Source organism: Lonchura striata, chromosome 2, assembly GCF_046129695.1.
Source record: "Lonchura striata isolate bLonStr1 chromosome 2, bLonStr1.mat, whole genome shotgun sequence".
Taxonomy (NCBI): domain Eukaryota; kingdom Metazoa; phylum Chordata; class Aves; order Passeriformes; family Estrildidae; genus Lonchura; species Lonchura striata.
The window spans coordinates 81,587,909-81,612,175 of record NC_134604.1 but is presented as its reverse complement, the minus strand read 5'-3'; the positions used below and the strand labels follow the sequence as shown (position 1 = coordinate 81,612,175).

Below are 24,267 nucleotides of genomic sequence, written 5' to 3'. Positions count from 1 at the left end.
CATCTGCTTATAACAGGGCTAAATTTGGTTGTGGAGTTGATGGTATCGAGGCACATGTCAGTGAGTAATGAACTAAGCATTACCCATCACACAACCATATAGTGTCATTCTTCATTAACAAACCCAAGCAGAAATGTAATGCGTTCCCAGGACCTCACTTTTAAAGCTCACTCTTAAATACGTTGTCTTAAAAAAACAACAAAAAAACCCACCCAGCAACCTCTTTACTTAAACTTGCAAAATTATTTCTGTTAGAAAGAGGAACTTTTTGAAAAGTGGGCCGTTCTTCTAAAGAAAAGTCTGAGGCAGTGATGTAAATCTACTTACACTTCTCTTTTGTCTCCTCGGATTTTTGACATACAAAATGGAAGTTGGCTTTGTTCACTTGTGAGAGCCTCTGAACTTTTGTGATTAGAATCACTAGTTTGGAGAACAAAAATCACGATAGGAAGAAGTAGACTCCAATGAATGAAGAGAATTTTAAAGAAGAAATGGGTTAAAGTACTTTTCTTATATGCATGCTTCACCTTCAGTTATATATATTTAAAATTAAATCATATGCAATGTGTTAATTGAATTTAGCGTTTCCCATTAACTCCAGTAAGTACATGTCTTGTTTTCCCGGGGGAGTTTGTAGAGGAAATGTTAGGTGGTGATGAGACAAGTATGAATGGAGTATTTCCTGGATCAGGGATTAATCCTGCGCAGGTGGCAGGATCTCTAGGAGTTTGAAGATTTCAAAGTTTGAATTAGGAGTAGCATTTCAAGCTTACCAAGTAACCTTGCCTTACAATCATCATCTACTGTTGCTTTCACTAAAGGAAAAAAATCACTGTAGATTCTGCCTGCATTATTTTTTAATACTTGCTGTGTTTCTCTTTACCGAGAAGTTTCCTAATCTTTCGTAAAGAAAAAAACTAAAAAAAGAAAATAAATTGGCAGGACCACGCTGGACTGCTCAATTCAGAGTCTTTATTTGTAATATTAATTGACAAATACTTATTTTGTGTATGCTTCAGGTGGGAAGCCTGTTAAAATTTACCTCCAGTCACTGGCTCAGCACTTCCATGATGCTGCACAGCTGAAGCCTTTCTTTGGCTTAAGAAAGGCACGGCGTCACTTCGGAGGATAAAGCGGCCTGGGCAGTAATAAAGCGGGCTTTATAAGGCTGTTTAGGCTCTCGAAAAGCAAAGGCTGAGAGCCGGGGTTGCATTGCAGGAGTGGGCCTGCTGTGCTGGTGGAAAACAGCCTTGGCTCGGCCTAGGAGGAAGGGGAATGCTTTTGCATCCCAGCCCTCGCTGGGTTTATGCCTACAGAGGTCACTCTTCCAAAGCAGAAGAGCCGGCTGCTCGGGGCTCTCCTCTGCCAGCCCCAACCTGCTTTCGCTTCTTTTTTAACTTACCTTGATCGCTTTTATTAGCCATCACTGAAACGAAAGCATCCGAGCAGCTGAATTCAACCCATCTCGCAGAGCCTGGGGATATGCTTCTTTTGTCAAACACGATTTGTGTTTCCATTTAGTTAATTCTAAACTGATTACAAAAAAGGTTTGAATGTTGTTAATGGTAGATCTAATGATAATATCTAATTACTTTTTCAACTTAAATGCACGCTTAAAAATAGGTTGTGTTGCTGATGTAATTGAATTTTCTTGAGTGATTCATTGAGGCTTAATCACCACAGTGAAGAAGTACACTATTAAAATTAGTCTTTTCAATTGCTGGGGCTAGTGATTTATAGGTCTCTTGGAGGCCTGGGGTTTGAGGAGGCTTGCAAATGCATTCCTGCCACTGCTGCTGGTGAGGCAGCTCTACTTTTCCAAGCAGAATATCTTACTGCTTCTTCTCACACTTGTTTGCCTGAAGGATCCTGAATCATTTCTCCTTAGATAAGGTTGTCCTCAGTCTGGATTCAAGCTGAGTAGTAGTTTGTGAAGTAAAGCTGCTGAATAGATGGTATAATAATAAAACTCCTTTCCAGGTTTGAAAGAATAACTATCTTTGATGCTGGTTAATTTATTCAGGGAAGCTGTGCATTTAACTCTATTGAAAGTCTCAAGGCAAAAATCTGCTGAACAGGTAGGCAATTAAAATGGGAGAAGTGGTTAGGTTAATATGAAGTATGAAATAATAAATTTTAGGTTAATGTGAACGTATAAACAGAATCGGTTTTGCACTGAAGTCTAGAGGTTATAATTTCTAGCAGGTGGCTGGGATGGAGAGCATACAGTAGCTATTTGAAGACAGTGCTCCCCTCCCTATTCTCCCCTTACCTTTTTAGAGATCTGCTTTATTGCCTTGGCCAAATCATGAGATTGAAGTGACCTCCATAACATAATTAATTACACCTTTGACTTTATTGCTTAGTAGGTTAAACATCGTTGTTGTAGATGGTCTTGGCATACTATAAACTTACCTGAAGAACTTCAGATCACCTGGTCTTGCAAACGCAGAGGGAAAAATTACTCTTATGTTTAACTCCTGTTGACACTTTTTAACGGGAGACTTTATGCATGTGTTGTTTCTGCCAAGACAAGCAATGTATGCAGATAGCATGGACTGCCTCCGTTTCACCAGGGCTCTGTGCTGCTTTTGACATGCAGGACCACGCTAATGTTATGGGACACCTTTTAGTGAAGCAGTTGAGAAATCTCATTCAAAAAAGCATTGCTTATGTCTAAGCGTCACTGTTTCCCTGCGTGCTATAGGCCAGCGATCAAGGCGGGTCTCCTTTGAGACATGTGGAAGGTTATCCACATAAGTGGTGCCTTTGACACTGATTAAGTTAGATTATATAGCTGGTTTTTTCTCCCTCTGATAACCAGTTATATATGGGATATTTCACAGCCTGCCTCTGAATGAATGCTAGCATGTCAGAAACTGATAAAATAAACTACAATTGATGACCCTGCTAAATGTTCTATTCAGTAGCGTATAGACTAGTCTGCTTCTTATTGTATCCGAAATTCTTATTTTTGTAGGTAAACAAATGCACATTCACTACTGATTGAATAGCCCCTTGAACTATGCTCTGCAGTTTGCATTTGGGTTAATCTTGTCGGTTTTAATACAGAGGGGGAAAAAAGGAGAAAGCACCAGGGGTGGAATTGTTAGTGCTTTCACATCCACATTCCTCACATTTTGTCAGGATGATAAACTGTAGGTAATGGACAGCCCTTGTTTCACAGGACAGGCAAGCCAGCCAGAGCACAAAGAGCTTGCTAAAACGATATCTCACAACATGCTTGGGAGGCTCTCAGCTAGACAAGAATTTATTTGGGAGTCCTGTGCTGTGGGACTACACTTTCTAACATATGCAATTACAGCTTCAAGCTGAAGAAACAGGAGTGGAAGGTTAAAATTGTTTAAACACATGCTCCTAAATTGCACCCAAAACATAGCTGTTGACACTTGGCATGCTAATAGATGGAGTGAGTGGTGGCTTCCAGTCAGTCCATTTGATAGTTCTAGCATTTGTAGCCAGGTCCCCAAAGCACAGGTGAATTAGTAAAATAAATTCGGAATAAACTGAAGGCCGATTTCTTGAGCTGGTTTTCTGTTCCCCCAGCCTGTTATATGTAGAGTATAATTGCTATATTATTTATAGTAATTATCTTAAAGCATGTTATCTGTAAGCTGTGCTACGTTATTTCACTTTGTGTAATGAAGTAATTGCCTTTAGAAAAGCAGTGACTAAAAGTCATGCTAAAATCACTTAAGTTCTCCCTCTTCCCACACACGACAATGCCTTCCTCTCCTCCTTTTTTTCCTTTTTTTTTTTTTTTTTTTCTCTTCCATGTTTTATTGTAAGGAGATCACATTGCTTGAGGTGTGACACTGGATCCTCTCAGATTCGGCCAAGGTTCCTGGCATGGGAATTCAGGAGCAGAGGAGCTGAGGTGACTCTTGGACATGCTGGCATAGACAGAACTTTCAGCCCTGCGCAGCAGTCACAGGCAGGCCTCCTTTGGGGACCTTTCTTCCTTTATGATCTGGTCTTCATGCATCGTGCAAACCTGCAGTACTTGAAATTGCTTGTTGCAAATGAGAAGAAAGTGTTCTTCTGAGAAAAAAATAGTGATTAAAATGTTATTCATGTGTGCCTAATATGTCTGTCTGCCTTGGCTGCTGACATAAAGAAACCTGTTTTTCTGGTCATTTATCATACATCTACATGGATTTGCTTATGAGCTCATTCTTTGTGAGACGTTGTGGAAACTTACATAGGAATGTTAAACTGCTTGAAATATTTTGATTAAAATACTGAGTGCCACAGTACGTAGCCTTTTAACTAGCACACTGTTGTCTTGAGGGAGGGGAAGTTTTTTTGGTGGAGTGGGGAAGGGAGCAGCAAGGGAGAAGAGTTTGTGGGGGAGTTGCATGAAAAAGCAGGGGAAGGGAGGATGGCAAATGGACAGTGTTAGGAGAGCTTGGAAAAATCTCCTGTGGCTTCATTGTCTCCTTAAAGCCAGAGAACACAAAGACAAATGCAGTTCAGCCTTTCTCCCATGATGGAAAATGTAAACCGTTGACACAGCTCCCATGTTTAACTTGTTTAATTCTCATTTTAAATTCAGTACTATACCAGCCGTGTGAACTCTGAAGATTTCTTTAGTAATCCATTTTGTAGTTCCGAATCAAAAACAAAGTGAAAAGGTCTGACACAATTTGCTTTTATTTTTAGGCAAATCAACCCTGGTCATAGTTAATAAGGGGATTACAACCCAGACTAGGTCTTTACAGATGTAATGTAAATCAAGGGCAGAGTATAAAGAAACTGATCCCTTTTGATTGAAGTATGGTAAAAAGGCATAGAGAAACTAGCAGCAGTAATCTGATTGTATGGCAATAAAACCACCATTTTCTGTCTTTCAGATAAAAATAATGTGGTAAATCCATGCAGTTCATAAGATGTAAAGGCAGATAAAGGGTGATGCCATGGCAACATATAGATTAGCTTGATGTTAGAAATGACACGTCTCTGAAAGGGGTGTTATAAACTAAGGACCTTGCTCCAGGCTGTAAGGTATTATGTGAAAACCGCACAAAACTTGGGGGCCGGGATTAGGAACTATGAAAGGCCTACTTGTGGCTTGGGGTGGTTGGAGCGGTGAAGAAAAGCTGCTCAGTTCTTGCTCATTGGTGGCGTATAATATGGTAAAGATAGATTTCGTTTACTGCTTTTTGCCGAGATGGGGGCCGATTAAAACTTGAGATGGCTGCAGTTGTGAGGTGTGGGAGCTTCTCATTTTTAACTCCTGCCCTAGCAGCAGCCTTTCTGAAGAATTGGCTGCACTTGGGATTTGTTGCCTTAATCTATTTGGGCTTCGGGCAGGAGCATGCTGGCAAGGCACAGAGAACAGAGGGGAGAGGTAGTATTTGGGTTATCTGGAAGGAAAACAGAGAGCTTTTGATTTCAGCTGTGTTTTAGTTTGTGGTCTCCATCTCACACTCCATGGGAGCAGCAAAGATAAACATGCTGCATTGTCTGTGCCTAGGCCAGGTGATACTTCAGCATCTCTTGTGTTTCCCATCCTGCAAAAATATAAAAGAAACCTGAAAAACAAAAACCGAACAACCACAAACAAACCAGCATCCATTCCTATTTACGAGTCAAGCTGCAGATAACCAAATGTCTCTGGCTCGGTCTCTAGGTGGTGTTTATTTCCGAAAGGCTGGCTGAAATCTAGAAATGAATGAGATAAGCATCTGCCTTCCCCCCCCTTCCCCTCCTCCCCAGCCAATTTACAATCACTGGGATGAGTTTGCTGTCAGCCCCTTGAGTTTAGCCGACAGACAATATAGCTATTGTTTAATCATTTATTTTAAGTGATATGGAGCTGTAAGGTAGTAATATACCTCTCCTAGTGCAGCTACTTGGATGTGTTTTTTCTTGCTTTTTCTCTTAAAGAGCCTTTAAATGGTTAATACTTTATTTTCTACCCAAATGACAACCCTTAACGCCCACAGCTTAAAGTCAGCATTACGTTGCAAATCAGGGGTACGATTCAAATGAGATATATCTACTTTATTGCCTGTTCATTTGTCTGCTAAGGGGGGGGGGGGGGGGGGGGGGAAGAAGAAAGCACTCTGCATTTGTTAAGCGCAGTCTAGACACAAGGGGAAAAAACACTGAAGCCTACAATAACAGTTGTGTCTTTCTTTACTGGGAATGAGCCTGGGATGAGTTCGGCAAAATGGAATTCATGCTGTTTGTTTGGCAGTGGCTTGGACACTTTTAAAAAAGTGGATTGGGTTTTGGGTGTTTGTTTCTTTCCAGGGTTTTTTATATAAAGATGTTAATTACATGCTTGACTTTATCATTCTTACCCTATCCCATAGTATGATGGAAATCTTCACAATTCTGGCAGAAAAGGGGACTCCAGACCCCAAACTGTCAAGCTGCTGATGTAATTTAACAAATGAAAAATAAACAAGTGCATATAGGAAGCTGAACGGATTGGCAGAATTCACAGAACCTGAAGTGCTCAGACGGGTTTCCTGTGTTGAAACTTAACCTTCACAAATCTATAGCAAAAGATCCAATTCATTTGCTGAAATTCTCCAAAGCACAGGGGCAACCTCATCTAATTTACAGGCCGGTCACATTCAAGCACCTTGCATTCTGCATTTGACAATGATTGCTAATGGGCCATTCAACTAAAGTATTTGCTTGTTAACAGGGAACAGAGCATGATAAATGTCCAGCAAGCTTGCAGCCTCCTTCAGCTTTTCAAATGCAGACTGGTGCATATTTATGGCAGGCAAATGACAAAGGGGGAAGCTGAATTACTCTGGCCTTATGCTTTCTGTTCGAACAAGGGTTAAAGTAATTAAAGAAATAATGCAAAAACCGATGTCCTTTGTTTGCCCACCATTATCCAACGTTTAGCTTTCGAACCTGCCTGTCACATTTCAGAAATGTCCCAGATAAGGCCGGACAGGTTCGGCAGGGCACAGGGAGAGATGGGGGAGTCATCTACGGAGCCCATCCTGGACAGTGACCCCAGCTCTCCCTGCATCCAGAATCTTTTCCCCTCCAGGTCCCCATCACCTGAAGGAGTTTTCACTGATGGAAGCTCGAAGGTGTATTTGAAACTGAGATTTTGCAATTTTCACTCCTGTTCTCTAAACAAGGGGGAGAAAACCCAATACTGGAAGAGTGGACAGGCTTTGAGAAAACATGTGTATTGAGCTCAGTATTTCTGAAAGCCAAGTATGAAAACAAAATGGCAGAACAAAAAACAGTTTTGCATTGCTCCTCCACCCTCAGATAGACTTAAGACCCAAAAAGATATATGTACACAGAAATTTCCTAAACTTGAAGTGTCTTCAGTGTAATTTTGAATTATCTGGGTTGGTTTTTTGTTTGGTTGGTTGTTTTTTTGTTTGCTTGTTTGTTTTTGTTATTATTTTTGTCCTTGTAAATTCAGGTTTAATCTTAGCCTATCTAGAGCCTGTTCAGCTTCATTAAAATACCTCCAGTGATTTCAGTGAGTACTGCAAGTCCTGCAAGCCTGAAAGGGCTTTACATTATAATTATTTTTCATTACAGGCAAAATTTAAATTTTTCGTGTTACGAAAAAAATCTATCATTTTACTCCAGGAAAGAGAAAATACAGATTTTTTTTTTTCTGTTACCTGTGATGCAGAGAACTTTCCTTTGATGTGATTATATACATTGTCAAAGACAGCAAATAAGGGCAGGACATCTATCTTTTTTGGCAATCCTGGCCAGCCAACACCCAGTGTTTATTGAGGTATCAGCATAATAATTATAATGCAGCTGATTTAAACTTTGATGTAATAGTCTATGCTTTCTTCTGGTTTTAAACATAAGTTCCAAGCCAAAAAAGATAAAGGTTGGTAGAGGATTGTGTTGCTAGGTGAATCATTCCTGATGCATGACATATACATAACTATAAAATGGGTTTCCTGCCTCTAGTGTTTTTTTAAAATGTCTCTTGGGTGATGGCTAAAATGGGATTTACAAAACTTTATTTAGTAGGATCAGAGCTTTAAAGGAAAGTCAAGTTTTACATGTGTCAATGGAAAACAAGATATTATTTGGCTTGTTTTACAGAGCAGGACGGTTAGATGGTGAAATTATGTTAGGCTGAAAAATTTGTGATGCTGCAAATTGCTTCTCAGTGTTTTCTTAGCTTTTGTTTGAATAGGACTTTTATTTATATACCTAAACCAGAGAACAGCAGTGGGGAAGGTGAACACTGCACTGTAAAGAGAAATGCGTTTTAAAGCTAATAAGAGTGATTTGAAATCTAATTATTATTATTGTTAGTTAAAGCCCAGTATCACTTGAATGCTGTTTTATTTTGGATTGGGAGTTCTGCCAGAACCCCAGCCTGTCAGAGCTAAGAAGACTCAAATCAAGTCCAGGCCTATTTCTGCAGCAAACGGGAATCCTGGCTCCTTGCCTGCAGATTCATTCAGGAAGACCCATCTGGCTTTTGATGTTCTCCAAGTTTGAAGCAGTTTGTTTAAGGAACCTATGCAGTGAGCGCTGGTGGAAGCACACATAACTGCGCTTCTTCTGACTCCTCATCAGTGGTGCATCGTTTCACAGTTTCATTTTTGCTTGGTGCTTGCCATCTGCTTACCTACTGCCTGAGCAGCAGTTGGTTTCTATACCTGACTAGATGAAAGTGTAAATTTGGAGTTTGGAACATCTTGACTCCTTTTGAGGATTTTCAGTCCCGTAACATTCTCTGTCCACACTTCAGTTGCTTTCTTCATGTTTAATTAATTTCAGTTTAGTTCAGAAGCAGTCTAGCTTAATCACTGTACAGCACTTTACCTTCAGGTTTTGGGGGGTTTCTTTTTCCAAGGTGTATTTCTGATCTGAACAGATTAGCTGAGCAGGTAAAGTCACATTGGCATACAGATTACTTCACTGCTTGAAAAAAAAAATATTTAAAAGATGTTTTTTAGTGGTAATCATTCTTTGCATCAGATTGTTTTCAGACACTTTTTGAAGAAAACCAAGAGCCGCATCTTAGATTTATAGCGCATTGTAGTCTTCCGTTCTGTGGATCAGTGTGTGACACCAAGGCAGGCAGCACTGCACTGTGCTCCTACAGCCTGACTTGGGAAACTGTCCTTATTCAGAAAAGCTCATGTCGAGCATGTGCTGAATGCTGAATATTTTTGCTGAAGCAGGACGAATTAAGCATGAGCTGTCTTGAACCAAGGCCAGTGTAAGAGTTTTTTTGGGGCTGGACAAATACAGATCTCTCCAAAGCTTTGTTGCCTTTTTTAAATCAGAAAATGATGTCAGAAGCTACATCCCTGTCTGCATTTGGAAAGAGATATATAGCTTGCCAGTAGTCAGTGTGTCCCTTATGCCAGCTGGGAGCTCAAGCAGATCTATCACCTGTGCTTCTGGAGTCTGGCTGCACAGGTAGCCCTGCTTCATCTGAGTTTGCTGTGCATTTTTTAGCTCACTGATTGGTATACTGCCAGACTGATGACTGAGAGTGACCTGAGAGCCCAGGTTTCCCCCTGCAAGCGAGGGCCTAGTGAGGGTGCACTGGCTGAGTCTCCCTGCAGTAGAGGCTGACCCAAAGGCAGTATCTCATGAGTGCAGGGCAGTGGGTTAAAACAGAGTGGCTGGATATCCTGTTATCCCCAGCTTTCTGCTGAACCCCTCCAGTGGACTCTTCCATCTGGGGCAGGGATGTCAGTTGTGTCAAATGCACATTTTTGATGTTTACAGAATTTTTTAAACTACTTTGCTGTAGTTTAGCCTCATTTCAGAGGCTCAGATGTTGCAGTGGGCCAAAATCTGTTTCTTCATAGGTCAGACATTATTACTGCCTTGAAGGTGGCTGTGGCCGCCTGGTTTTATTCTGCTTCTGCACATCAGTCAAACCTTGGGAAAGGTGGTAGTTCATGTTATAGCATAGGATCTTTGTGCTTGCAAGTGGCTGAATCTTGGGTTTAGTGGAAAGATGCAAGTGCAGACTGATTATAGGTCTCCAATTTGGATTTATGCTCAAGGACATTTTCTTCTTGGTGTAAAAATGATTTGCCAAAAAAGTTTGTTTGTTACACAATTCTGTTACTGATTTGGCATAACTTTTCCTGAAGGTTGTGAGTTAACAATTTGTTCTACTTCCAGTGTTTACTTATTCAGGCAAATGGTATGCAATAATACATTTTCTAACAACTGCAAAGTAGATGAAATTCTGTCTTTGAATTGGAGATACAATCACCGATTATTAATGTCTCATCAACTAACAAGACAGTCCCCGCCCTCTTTTATAGACTTTGCTTGGAGCGTGTCTTGAAACAAGACTGTACAGGTGTGAGCAAACTGTAGTTAAAGAGAAGGAATACTGCAAACTTTGGTTGGCACCCTTATATTGTGGCTGACATAAGACATTTGTTTTTCTAACAGGAACAGTAGAGAGGAGCACAGAATAGCACAGCAATAGAACAATCTGGTTTGCACTTTTCAAAAAGTAGTTCTTTGGCAAATGCCAGCTGCTCTTGGTTAGCTTTCTGAAAGCAAAGGCTTTAGTGACTTGTGTAAGAAACACACATGGTTTGGTTTGACTTTCTGTTCCATGCTAACTACTGCTCTGCAGCTTTTAAATAAAGTGCCATCTCTAGGGTTTGGCACATCCTGCCTCTGTGAGCACAAGTCAAGTAGAGCAAATGGTTTTGTGTTGAGCTGAATTCATGGCACAGATTTTTTTTTATTCTACTTTCTTTTTTAGTTTTTTCCCCAAAATTAAAACCATATAAATATCTGATTATCTTTGCCATAAGAGCAAAGAACTACTTTAATATTCCCAGTAGCATATTTTGAGCAACAATTCTTTAATTAAAACAACATTGGTCTCTTCCTGTATTTCATGGCTAGCAAATGAGAGAAAACACCAGTGTTAATATCAAAGGGAGTCAGTTTTCATTACAGTAATGGTTCAATTGTGCAATGCTGTAGGCACTGAAATTTAATATTATTGTGACTTGTATTGTAATTGTAGGATGACAGAGGAAAATGGATTAAGTTTAAATATAAGTGTACACAGCAGCACATGGACTTTTTCAAATGGAAGCTGAGGGTTGGTACAGGATGGGTCCCCCTCTGGCTCTGTCATAATGAATTAGTATTTTGTAAATAACTGGCCACTAGACTATAGATTTATTACCTTTTGCAGATCTATGTGGACACACACAGGCATACATTGATTCTGTAGTGACTGTAATTGCAGTGCGGAGTTGCAGAACAGGTTTATGCCTCTAGGCTTGCAGGGTATTTGAATGTCTAGGCTTCTTGTCTTCACCTTTCATGGAAATATTCTTGCCTGCCAGTTTGTGTAGTTTTGTTCTGAAGGATACACCCATCCTTTTAGTTGAGGCATTGCTAACATATGCATGGCATCAGACTAGAAAGCTCTTTGTCATCCTGATGAATAAGCCAAATTCAAGTTGCAGATGATCTTTGCTATAGAAAATTATGCTAGAGACAGCAGCTGTTAATGGGCAATATCCCCCTCTTTTCCAGTTGCCCATAAACATTCAGATTGCGATGGAAGACAGCAATTTAAACCATCCATTACCGATCTCTCCCATGGAAGATTAAGAACAATGGAAGCTAGATGTTTCATTTGTTTGCAGTCTAGGCAAGTGAAAGATGTCCCTAAAGCAGTGCCTGAGAGTGTATTAGTGACTAAACATAATGTCCTATCGTTTTACCCCATATCTTCACACTGTTCCTCAGATGTATGTTCACAATGAAACCTGTTCTAATGTTAAAGTGCAAAAGGGGGCAGTAAAGTGCTATCCAAAAAAAAAATGTTTATTTTTATGGATATTTTTGTGGCAAAATTTGCATTTCTCAATAGTCTTATAATTGCCCATATTAAAGTAATGATCACAAGAATATCTTCTGTTTGAAAAATCTTACAAATGTTGCCAAAGTGTATCATTAAGTGTTATGGAAGTAGTGTTTGTCCTGTGTATTTCCATGTACTTCTGTCCTTGAATGGAGCCCTGAAACATGCTACATATTTGGAAAGAAGGGCAAGAAACTTTCCTCAGATATATTTAGGATGTAGCTATACAAAGCACTTCTGAAAGAATTCCAGCTTTGCTAATCATCTCTGGTTCTCATGTTGTGCATTACTTAGCACCATGTTTCTGGAAAAAGCAAAATGAAAAGAATGCTGAGGCTAGGGGTTTCTGCTTGAAGTACTAAAGTGTGTAGTGGTGGCATGGGTCAAGAGTTGGGCTCTCATCCAGACCCACATGCATCATTTGTCAAGAGGTAACTAGAAAGAGCAACTAATTACAATGCACCTACTGAGTGTTTTTGCTTTCAGAAATTTCTCAGAGTAAGCCATTTATACAGACTGGCTGCTACTTTCTTCTGCAGCCACTTGCAGTTTTTAAACTCTACACAGAAAGCACATTTCTGTTTAAATAGAATTAAATAAGAAGAAGAATGTTCCTGTGTGTTTCTGTGCCTTTGTATGAGAGCAAGTGTGCAATGATTCCATTTGCTGAAGCTGAGTAAGTCCAGCACTGTTGTGAGGTTCATATTTCTGTAAATGCTGATGAAATGTTAATATAATACACTTTAAAATAGAACATTGGTCATACTCATAGTTTTTTTTTTTTTTTGCTCCTTACTTAAAAGACTGTCATGAAGCACATTAGTGGTTCTTTTGTGGTAACAGGAATTGATTTAGTAAATGGATCAGAATTCTCTAGTGCTTTAAGTACTTTAAGCAGAGCAGTAATGGCTTTCTGCATATAATACAAAAAGTTAATTGCTATTAATAGTGCCTTATGTGGAGGTCATATATGAAAACAGAATATAAAATCTATATTATTTTGAAAAAAAAATTAGATTTAGTAAAAGGTTGAATTGTGTATCTTTGCAATATTTCAGGCCTTAACCTTGTGGTAAATGTTCTGAGCCAGGTTTCATATTCTTGTGCAAAAACCCATTGCATAGGAAAAGACAAGTAAATGTTTGCTCTTAGAAGTTTTTTAAGGGAGGGAAAAACGTCACTGACTTTTACGTGGGGAAAAACAAGCATTCATTTTTGTTTTCTGGATTTAATGGGGGTGGAGGGGTAAAACACAAGTTGGTCTGAAGGTTTTGGTTATGTGAGGTTTTTTTTCTTTTTTCTGTGAGAGCCAAAGCAGCAAGGGAAAGGGCAACTTGCCAGCAAAACTGAACCACCTCTCGCAGGCAGAGATGACATCCCCTTGAAACAGATATGCTGCCTAAGAGCAGAACCTTTCTGGCAGCTGCACACCAGGTGGCTGATGGCAGGATGCTGCCTTGGCTCCACGTGGTGGGCTGGGGAAAGGGGACTCTTGGTGCCCCTGCATTTGTGGTCACTCCAAGATGCCACAATTCCAACCTGAGATGAAATGATTCCCTGGAGAGGGACTGCAAAGTGACCTACCTCTGCTGGAACCCAGGATTGGGGTAGCCTTAAAGGGGAGTCTGCAGCATTTGCTTTGGCTTATTAACTTTTTATGAAGAACGAGAACACATCTGTAACCTCGTACATCACAGCTCTTAAGGAAACAGATTTTCTCCTCAAGTGTCTCCAATAAGATGTGCTTGGTGCTGGGTTGCAGGTGAAGGGTGAAAGGGGTATGCTTTCGCCAAATATCAGATCTTGGCTGTAGAGTTTGTGCTCTCAAGTGCAAGGCACCTTTAGACTTGGGATGATTCTAAACTGAGTGGAATGAAAAAGTGTCTGTATTTCTGCAACAGCACTAGTCATAAGAGTTATTTGTTGAAAAAAGCTCATGACAGATCTAGGAGACCAGCTGGGGCATTTTCTGATGCATTTGAAGACGAATGGTGTCTGTGGGTATCTCTGTACAGTAGAAGCTCTGTGCCTTTAGAATTGTGATGTGATGGTACAATTTGACTGTCAAATTGTGCAGGTCCATGCAAAATAATATTTCGTCTGTGGAGAAGCATATGCACTCTAAACCCATCCTTTCTTTACGCGTATTAGAAATCCCTTGTTGCTTTCCTCTAGTATTTTGCTGAAGGTAGTGCAATGAAAGGATAAATGAAATGACTAAAATTTCATACATGTTCCTAATTCCCTGTCCACTAAAAATTTTAAGAAAACATAATAATGCTACAGAATTATTCTTGTGTAGGTTATTAAGAATTTACTTGCAAGCATACTGCATCATTTTGCCCTACTGAAGTCAATGGAAATGCTGAAACCAATGCCAGTAAGAACAGGTCCAGGAAAAGGCACCAAGAACAGTGTCCATTTGCATGGCTACTTGTGGCGCATGAAATGGTGGCACCACTGACAAGTTGTGTCCAGGATTATGATTAAAACAACTTAAATTATTTACCATTCACTTTTTCAGTGCACTGCAAGCATTTTTCTGAAAGATGGGCTCCTTTAGAGGTGAGGGAGAGTGAGGAAATGAGGTACCCCAAATCCTAGGGTGGAGATCAGCTATGGTTTCAGGGAACTGCTTCAAAGCACTTAGGAGCTTACTGCAGGTTTATTTCAGGGGAGCCTGAACACAGGTTTTTCCCTTACAGTAGAAGTGAGAAATACAGGACTTGCTGCTTTACCAATTCGTGTTATAATTTGGCTTTGTATAATGTGGTACTTGCCATTAAAGATCTTAAGGGATGAGCGTGAATATATTTGTTTATTTATTTGTTTGAATTCCTTTTAGTTTCTAGCCTGCAAGTCCCATTAATGCCAGCAACCATTCCTTACATAAATTATTTCATTAACTGTGTGGAAAAATGTTACATATAAATAAAGGTTAGCAGATTAAACTTCTTCAATTTTATTTAAATTTAAAAACATCCCTGTTTAGCATGTTGTGTAAAGCTTTCCTGTAGTATTAAAATGATTTAATAAGACTGCACTGGTAAAGAAAAGTAGCTTCCAAGACTCACTTAAAAAATCTTAATAATATGAAATGCTATAGTTTTTTTACTCTCAAAGTTTCATTTGTCAGTTTGTGTATAAAGCCAGTCTGTCATCTTGTTGTGTCATACTGTGGTATTGCAAAGATTTTGTGGAAGCATAGTGCATTTTCCTCATAAAATTACATATATATTTTGAGACAGACTCCACATTAATATTTTTTTGATGAAGCTTGTTTTTCTGTCTGTCCACAGCAGTTACTGATCCTGTTCTCATTGAATTAATGTTCACTTAATCTGTTTAAACTGGAGTGAGATGAGTCTGATTTTTTCTGCACAAAAAGCATTTACAGCCAGGTGTGTACCTTATATGCACATGCATATTTTTGTACATAGTATTGAATAGGACCAAAATGTGAAAGCTTTGTCTAGGGCTTTTGCAGAGAGCTGTGGTCTTTGTTTTTGGATTTCATGCAGTGCAGTGTTTTTGGGAATCGGGAAACTTTTTCTGCTACTTCACTGAAATCACTAGTCTTTTCCTGAAACTTCTACTTGCTTTGCACCAAGCTGGTAGGACTTCTGCCTTGCTTAAATATTTCTCCTGTGGACAAAGTGATACTTGAAATATACGTGTTGTTATTTTCTCAAAAGTCATATTTTAATGATTAATATATATACTACTTAATAATATATATTAATATATATACTACTTAATAACCACTCTTTTTAGACAGTGAGGACTTGTACATGGAATGTAATTCTGTATTCTGTTTCAGTTTGCAGTTTTATAAGTAACGGACTAACACACTGCGTTATTAGTATTCATGATATTTCCTTAATAAACTTTTAAATTAATAACTTTATAGTCAGGCTCATAGTTAAAACTTCATAAAGTTAAGTGGGTAGGATTCCCCAACAGTAGGTTTCAGGCTGCATTTTAAGAAGCATCTTGATTGTTCACATTTTTAGGACTATTTTTGTGACATCAATTTAAAGCTAACTGCCTACACCAATTAGTTTGACTAAGTTATTAAAGCACAGAAATTTGGCACTGCCTCTCCAGTTAAATATACAAGCCTTGGATCAAGTACTAAGACACTTTATAAAATCATATTTATTTTATAATTACTAGAATATAGTTAAAGCTAAGTGTGCATATATATTCATAGTATATGTACATATATGCATGTGTATAGTTTCGCAAGTTAGAAAAACCCTGACAAAATACTTGGTTGCACTACTATTAACAAAATCTCTTAAGAATTTATTTCTCTAAGAATTTGTTCTGTTGATAGTTTTACAATTGCAGAAATTTCTGTATACTAAGAAATGATAGAATATTTTCAGTGAATGAGAGTGTGGGCAGGTTAAGTTCTACTTTTTTTTGAGAATTTGCTATGATGAGGTTAGGCAGGCTTGAGTGGTTATCATTAAGCAAAATTCCTTTGTAATTTAATATGGTTGAATGTGCTAAATTTCTCTAAACAATAAGTAGATTCTTAAGAAATTCTTTGGATACTAACATACTTTTTAAATGTAAAATTTCACAATCAAATTTAACTTATTGAGGACCTTGACAAGTAAGGTTGCATTAGTGCCAGGACCTGCTACTGAGACTTAAAATAAGTGTGGTAGATAAAATCATTGAGGCATTGGTGTGAGCAGGGAATGAGCTACTCTGTCCCTAATTTCTGTTTGTGTGTCATGTGACTTTTTGGTAAAGTACAACAATTATTTTAAAAAAGGTTTGGGAACTCTGCACGTATTTGATGAGCTGCATTACTAGTTGGACATGTGGGAGGGATTCACATCCATGGGCTTTTGCACAGATGTCAAATGTCGCCCACAATGCACCAGTTTTGGGCTGACAGTAAAAATGCCATCTGTATCGAAAAGTGCCAGACAGAAAGTGCATGAATTTCATCGTACAGCTTATATGGTACTTAATATACTTTCCTGTGCTTTCTCACAGCAGGCAGTGGGATTATTTATTGTGAGCAGGATTTTTCAAATGCTCTAAGAGTCTCTCTGTATCTGACTGCTGACAGAAATGAGTTGGGAAGCTTGCTAAGCTTTTCTCTTAAGTTTCTGTTGGGGTACAAGGACCTGTGTTGATATTTAAGTTTTGCAATAAATCATTCTTAGGGCTGAAATGCAGCAAGTTAGAAGGGTTTTTATAGAAAGCAATGGTTCCAGTGCTGTCACTATCCTGACTACTTGGAGAACATGTCACTGTCTCAAGCCACCATTTGAGCAACATCCTCCACCAGATCAGTCACAGGATTCTGGAAACACCTTGCTTCATCTTTATTATATCTCTGTTTGGATGGGGAAAAAAAAAAAAAGCTTTCTAATTAGTTGAGGGCACATTTCGATGAGACTTTTAAAGCCATTTTGTTAACTCTAATTTTTATAGACACTGTTCATCATTTCATCAGTCTTGATGCTACTTTGGAATACTTAAGGCAACATCAACACTTGCAGAAATGAAGACTCAGGATTAATCCTGATTTTTTTAACCTCCACTAAGGCTGAATGTACATTGTCCTTTTATTTTTTTTTTTTTTCCAAATAGAAGGTCTTCAAAAATAGGATCATAAAACAGTAGTCTTAATCCTCCTGACATTTCATAAATAGCTTCAGAAAATGCTTAGTACCCAGCAAATTATTTATTTAAAGTCTTTATAAAAAGTACAGTAGCAAAAGCATTACACAAATGCAGGGATAATAATCATGCCTACGACTAATCAGCCACTGTAAGTTTTGTAGTTGAACTGAAATGCATGAGGTGAAACTTTCATTAACTCCATCCATATTTGGGCTTTGTTGTTGTAAGAAAATAAGGAAAGTAAATTGGAAAAATATCTCTTATAGCAAAGGTCATGATCAAAACTGCAAAGTGGGGAAAAATTTCAATACAATCAAGTTCTCAGATTAATCCTTGAATTTTAAGCCTTTTTTCTTCTCTAATCCCATCAGTGTTAGCTCCTACAAGTTCAGACACTCAAGTAGAAGGAGATTTACTGAGTTTAGTTCTAATACTGTACAGTCTTCAGAGTCATAGCAAGAATATTCCCTGCCATAAAGTCTAACAAGTGCATTCGTTTAAAGCTCTTGTAAAATGTAGTTTAAACTGTCTGTTGGGGACAGTTCTGTCCTCTACCTTTTATGGGACAATTCCTATCTGAAACTAAGGCTCACAAGTGTGCCCTCTTTCCTGTAGATATTTCTGAGGATTGCCAGGCATACCATCTCTCAACCCATCCTGTTTGTGTTCAGAGTTTACATGGAGAACACATACTGTGGCTGTTATATGTATATATGCAAAATTTAAAATTAGAATCAGTGTATTTTGTTTCTCAGGCAGATTTTAGGTTATATTATTGATAATGATGGACAGGCACATTTATCTAACCTTAAGAATTTCATATTTGTTATGTATGGGAATCTGACTTGGTTAACTTGCAACCAAAGATTCAGTCCTTTGAAATCTCACATTTCCTATTACACAGTCCTGTTATGTGAAGAAGAATTGCTAGTAAGAATAAATATTTGTAACAGTGGGATTGTACAGTGACCAGCCTTTATCCTGGGATGCAGATGGGGGATTATGAGTGATTGTCATCTTCCTGATACAGCAGCATTGCACAGGAGCAAAGTTAAAGTCTGGTTGTGGTCAGACAAGGTGGTAAAGTCAGTTATAGGTGACGCAGGTTGGCTTGGAAACTCTGTCCCTTTGCTTTTGCCAGGTTAGAGTTGATTCCCAAGGAGAGCCAAAATCAGAGTACATGCTTCTCTCTTGAGAAGATTTGCTGATTTGCTGGCTGGGATCCTTCTCCCTGCCTTTTCTTGTTACCCTTGCAGAGCTGGCCTCTCCTTCAGTCATAGGATCATAGAATTGTTTAGATTGGAATAGACCTGTAAGAGCATCAAGTCCAGCTGTTAACCCAGCACTGCTGTGTTCATCACTAAACCACTTCCCTATCTACACACACATCTGGTTGTCCTTCACCAGACTGCTAACTCCAAGGATGCATTCCCACCTTTCCATTTGTTTGACCATTTCAACTTTCCAGAAGTGGTAGTTGCTGCATTCCTTTGGCATGTCTGAAAACTGGAGGAGGGGGCGCAGCTTTGCTCCATTCCACTTCAGTCTCAGTTTGAGCAGCCGTGGCCAAGCCCAGTTTCTGCAGTCTGGAAATTACACTGCACAGCACAAAAGAGCACAGTGATTTATACATCAACAGTCGCTTTTCTTGCCATAACATTTCATTGTTCTAGTTCCCTAAATCTGTAATTACATGTCTTTGTCCTGCTACGTGCTGCTTCATAACAAATATAATTCTTACACTGGCTTTCTGAGTGAAAATAATCCTGCTCAATTAGCACAGATCATAAACTTGAATTGTGTGGAGCAAGCAGTTGTAAATGATGGATTCAAAATTTGGGGTGTTGCATCATACTTTAATTTAGTGGGTTATTCCCTACCAGTACTTCAGGCTGGTGGCTCCTTTCACCCAGCCAGAGGTTGGAGGTCACTGACGCCTACAGCTTTGTTCTGCGTGGGCCTTGATACTCTAATTTAAAGTTTCCAGGAAGGCTGCCTGTGAATAAGCTACATTTACTACGTGTGCTGTTTAAATATTAGCACTTGGAGAAGGGTGTTCATTAGACAGGAATTGTTTCACTTGGTTTTTCAGGCCGATTCTCCATTAAGGAAGATCTTTGGAAAATGCTGGCAGGCAGGAAAAAGAGGCAAGAAAGTCTTTTAGGTCTGTGCATTCGAGTACATTGGTTGTGTTTCTGGCTGTTGTTCTAAAACATGCACTTCTTGGCCTTAATTGAAACAAATATGTCTTAATGGAGAGAGAAACAAACAAACCTGCTGTGGCTTTTGTCCTTGTGAGAACATGACTCCTCATTTTGTATATGAATCAATACTATAAGTAATTATTTATATTTTTCTTCCATAAAGAGGTGTCCATGTTTGCCTGTTAAGTAATATGAGTAGGAAAGACAAAATACTATGTCTAACTGCAAATATTAAAGCTCGCTGCCAGTTTGTGTAAGAAGTCTTTCCATACTAAGGAAAACAACACACCTGTCTTTAACTACTAGCACAAAAAAAAAAAAAAATTAAAAAAGAGCTAAAAAAATGACAGTAATGGTGGAATTTGTGAAGAGAAATACATCATTGTAGTGGAATGGTCACACTGCCCTGGATATAAGATTTTTTTCCCCAGAAGCATGTGTAATCCATGGATCAGGTAGGTCTCTGTCAATTGCAGAGATCTGTAAGCATAATATTTATCAGCATGTTAATTTATTGTAGAAGTCTTACATTTATTTCCTGTCTCACATGGCTGTTCAAGGGGGTTGAAAGATTATTTTTGTCATTCTCCCATGCCCAAAATTAGCAAAATATGTGCAAGAATAGTAGAAATATTAGCAAAACAGAAAAACAGAATCATAGCTCACCAGGTATTGTATTAGCTGCTCTGCATGGCTGAATGCAGCGCAAGAAACAACAGTGCCTGCCAGAGAAGTAAAATCTGCTAGTGTGCCCAAAACTGGGATAAGGACTAAAAGAGTCAATCAATCTATAATTTCCAAAATCTAAATAAACATCTTGTTGATATTGAATTAAACCCAAACTATTAAGATTTGGTTTGCTCAGTCTGTCATTTTGATTTTGGAAACTGTTTATTCCTGTCTGTTCACTGCAGTTGCTACTTTTCTGTGTGCAGTTATATTAAGTATCTCAAATTTTATCTCTTCTTCTCTTCCCCCATCCCCCCCTTTTTTTTTTCCTTCCTTTTAGATTCCTTCCTGGACAAGGATTGGTACTATATCCACAAATAGGAGACAAACTGGATATTATATGCCCAAAGGTGGACTCTAAAACTATTGGTCAATATGAATATTATAAGGTCTACATGGTTGATAAAGACCAAGCAGATAGCTGTGCTATTAAAAAGGACAATACACCTCTACTTAACTGTGCCAAGCCAGATCAAGATGTTAAGTTTACCATCAAGTTTCAAGAGTTCAGTCCTAACCTCTGGGGCCTTGAATTTCAGAAGAACAAAGATTATTACGTCATATGTAAGTTCAAACTTTCAGTTGTTCATTCTTTTAATAATTGTTCATTATTTTGCATGCTGTCTTGTGTATTATAAGCAAACTAAGAGGAATATGAATGGGTTTATGTATTTTTATCTGAAAATGATTTCTTGCCAGTATATTTTCAGTATTGTTTCTGATTTCCAAAGGGTCTCTGGCTCTTTTTTCCTTGGTTTGTGTGTCCTGTATTTGCATTAGAAGTTGTGTGCAGCTAAACTGTGACATGTTTTCCACTCACAGCCCTGGTGATGTGCCATACTGTTGGCCTTGTCCTTGGCTTCTCTTATGGCAGGAGCAGGAGTACAGAGATCCAGCTGTTCTCAGATGAGGCATCCTGTGTGATGTGGCTAGCTATTGCTCCACGTGCTCTGGGGACTCTCAGAGAAACATCTTTTGGCCACTTTGGTGCCAATTTTGTTAGTGTAGTTTCCTCACAAGGGCCTGTAATTGAACATGCCTTTCCTCAAAACATACCTACTATGTCCATACAGTATCTAGGAGAGTTCTTGGGTAAAACCTACACTGGCATGGTCTTGAATTTTATCCTTTTTCATGTTCCTGGCTTGCTAAACAAATACGCATGGCAGAGGCCTCTGTGCAGCAGCACAAACTTTATGTAAGTTTCTGATTGGGGATTTATGGCTAAAAGCAAGTCTGGAGGTAGCCACTGCGTTCAGTGATTCAAATTACTTACGATGTGTGAAGTTAATGATGTGAATCAGGAGTTAGCATAAGCTGAGACCTCAGCAGTATAACAACAATTTACATTAGTTTAGGTTTTGTCATTGTAATATTATACCCTGTGGATCTCATTTAGCCCCATGGGCACTTTTGAAGTCTTGAGCAAGTATCCGCTGTTATTAGGTGATGGATCAAATTCTGCAAATACCTGGCTTTTCTGCAGTTACAAGGAAGTTAGATACTTGAGTGTCGTACTTCATAGAATCATAGAATCATTTGGGTTGGAAGGGACTTTTAAAAGCTAATCTAGTCCAAGCCCCATTCAATGTGCTGGGACATCTTGAACTAGATCAGGTAGCTCAGAGCTCTGTTCCCAGGTATGGAGCATCCATCAACCCTCTAGGCATCGTGTTCCTGTGTTTCACACACTCATTGTAAAACATATATTCACCATGCCTGGTCTAAGTCTACCCTTTGTTATTTTAAGACCATTAACCCATGTCCTGTCACAACAGGCCCTGCTAAAAGATTAGTCCCCGAACACATTTCTGCCACCTCCATGAAAACTGGAGGATTGATAATTGTTTCATGTAATGTCTGCCAGTGTAATTATTTCTTAATTTCTGATTTAAAAATATGGACAGTTTTAAAAGTGCTCTGATCAAGTACTTTTGAAATGGAAATTAATTCAATATAAATTAATGCTAATTTCCCAGTTATATCCATAATGGTACATGGTAATGTATAAAACAAGGTTGTATGTCACAGAAGTCTAAGTAAGAATTCAGTGCATTATGAATATTAATTATGAATATTAATTACTAGTTCTAGGAAAGAGTTACAAGAGATACAAACAACCATATTTTTTGTTTTAAAGATTGATTAATATGAGTACTTCCTCTGTTTAGCTGGGTACTATATAAAAATGGGATTCCACTTAAACAATATTAACTTTGACAAACTTCCCACTGAAATACAGTGAGATGTTTGCCAGGGTGAACGCAACAAATTTACATGTTGAGAGATACTTATCTATAACTCCTATGAAAATGTGTAGCATAAAAATGGCCATGCCCAAATATTTGGTTTAAATGAGGAAATGTGCTCATTATTTAGTTCTGCTTTTAAAAACATCCACAGAAGACCAACTGTAGTGGAACAAATGGCACTGTTACAATTATTATCTGAAAATTATGGGCACAAATGGAGCTTTCTGATGCACTGTCAGTTCTGTCATATCTATGTCATGGATTTACCCAGAGAATTATTAAGTACGTCTCATTTTCATTAGTTTTGTATAATTATTTCATTATAGCAATAAGACATAATAGACGTTGCATTTCCTGGAAGATTACAGCATAACTTGGTTGAAAGAACTTACTCATCCTTCAGTCTAATGCTCAAAAATCACACTGGCCTAGCAATAATACTGGAGTGCCTCAGGGTATTATTTTTCCTACTCATTGTGACATAAACAAATGGCTAACTTACCACTGTTGCTGGAATACTGACTGAGCTTCAGCCAAGGGTACCCCCATACATTTTAATAGGCTGGAGAAAAAAGCACCCCACCTTTGAAAACCCAGCCATCCTGAAGCTAAAACCCTCACCTTCCTGTTATTCAAGGAGAAAATAATAAACTCAGTGATGCTGGTCTCAGAAGCACTAAGAGGCGTAGAAAACTAGGCCAGTGCTCAGCTAGGACACCATTTGAGAGAGTACTGGAGCTAGGTAGGGTTTTATTAGTTTGTATTCAAAAGCTCATGACACAGCCTTGTCAGTGCAAGTTCTGGTAGTCAGGACATTTGCTGTCATTTCTATAAGTAATAAAATGCATCTTAGTCATGTATGCAAATCAGGCTTTAAATTGTTAGCATATATTCCTATTTATAGACCTGTAATTCTTTCCCTTCCTTCCTTCCTTCCGTCCGTCCGTCTGTCCATGCACTTTGCCTTGCTTGTTTTGTTGGGGTTTTTTGAGGGGTGGAAAAGCTGTGAAATTAAGGCAATGATGCATTTTATGTGCCAGCTTTTGATTTTGAAGTATTTTAGGATCTTGCATTCCCTCAACTAAGTGGCATCAAACAAACCTCACACAAGAGCTCACTGAGCTCAGCATCTTTGCAGCTCTTGCTGTGGCTGTGCCTACAGCCTAATCTCACGCTGTTTATGCTGGTAGCTGTTGTCAGCCCTTTAAATGTTTTGTGCATTTTCATGCACCTTTATCGTCTTGCCATTATTTGAAAACAGAGTTTGTTTTTCTAAGGTAATACTATGTGGTTTGTGGAGCTGTATTAAACAGTAAAATCTCTATTTATATTAGGGGGTTAGTCCTTTTGGGATGGATTTTAACATAAGATGAAGCAGCATCGTGAGCCCTTTAGAGACATGTGATTGCACAGGAATTCTTCAAGCCATAATTTTTATATCATCCAGATGTATTCATGATAGGTGTAGCAGAAGATCTTTTCTATTCAGTACTTCTCTAAGCCTAGGCATATAAAATCTTCTCATTTCACAATTCCTGATTTTTTAAAAAGTAAAAGTGTGGGTAAGTTT

At 38.7% G+C, this 24,267-nt stretch overlaps 1 protein-coding gene across 1 annotated transcript in view; it reads left to right on the top strand.

Annotated features, from left to right (window-relative positions):
• EFNB2 (ephrin B2) overlaps positions 1 to 24,267 on the top strand; it is a 45,932-nt gene that overhangs the window by 1,329 nt on the left and 20,336 nt on the right. Inside the window, exon 2 of the mRNA XM_021530224.3 lies at positions 20,726 to 21,009. Within this exon, the coding sequence (XP_021385899.1) occupies positions 20,726 to 21,009 (284 nt within the window). The remainder of the gene's footprint in view (positions 1 to 20,725; positions 21,010 to 24,267) is intronic.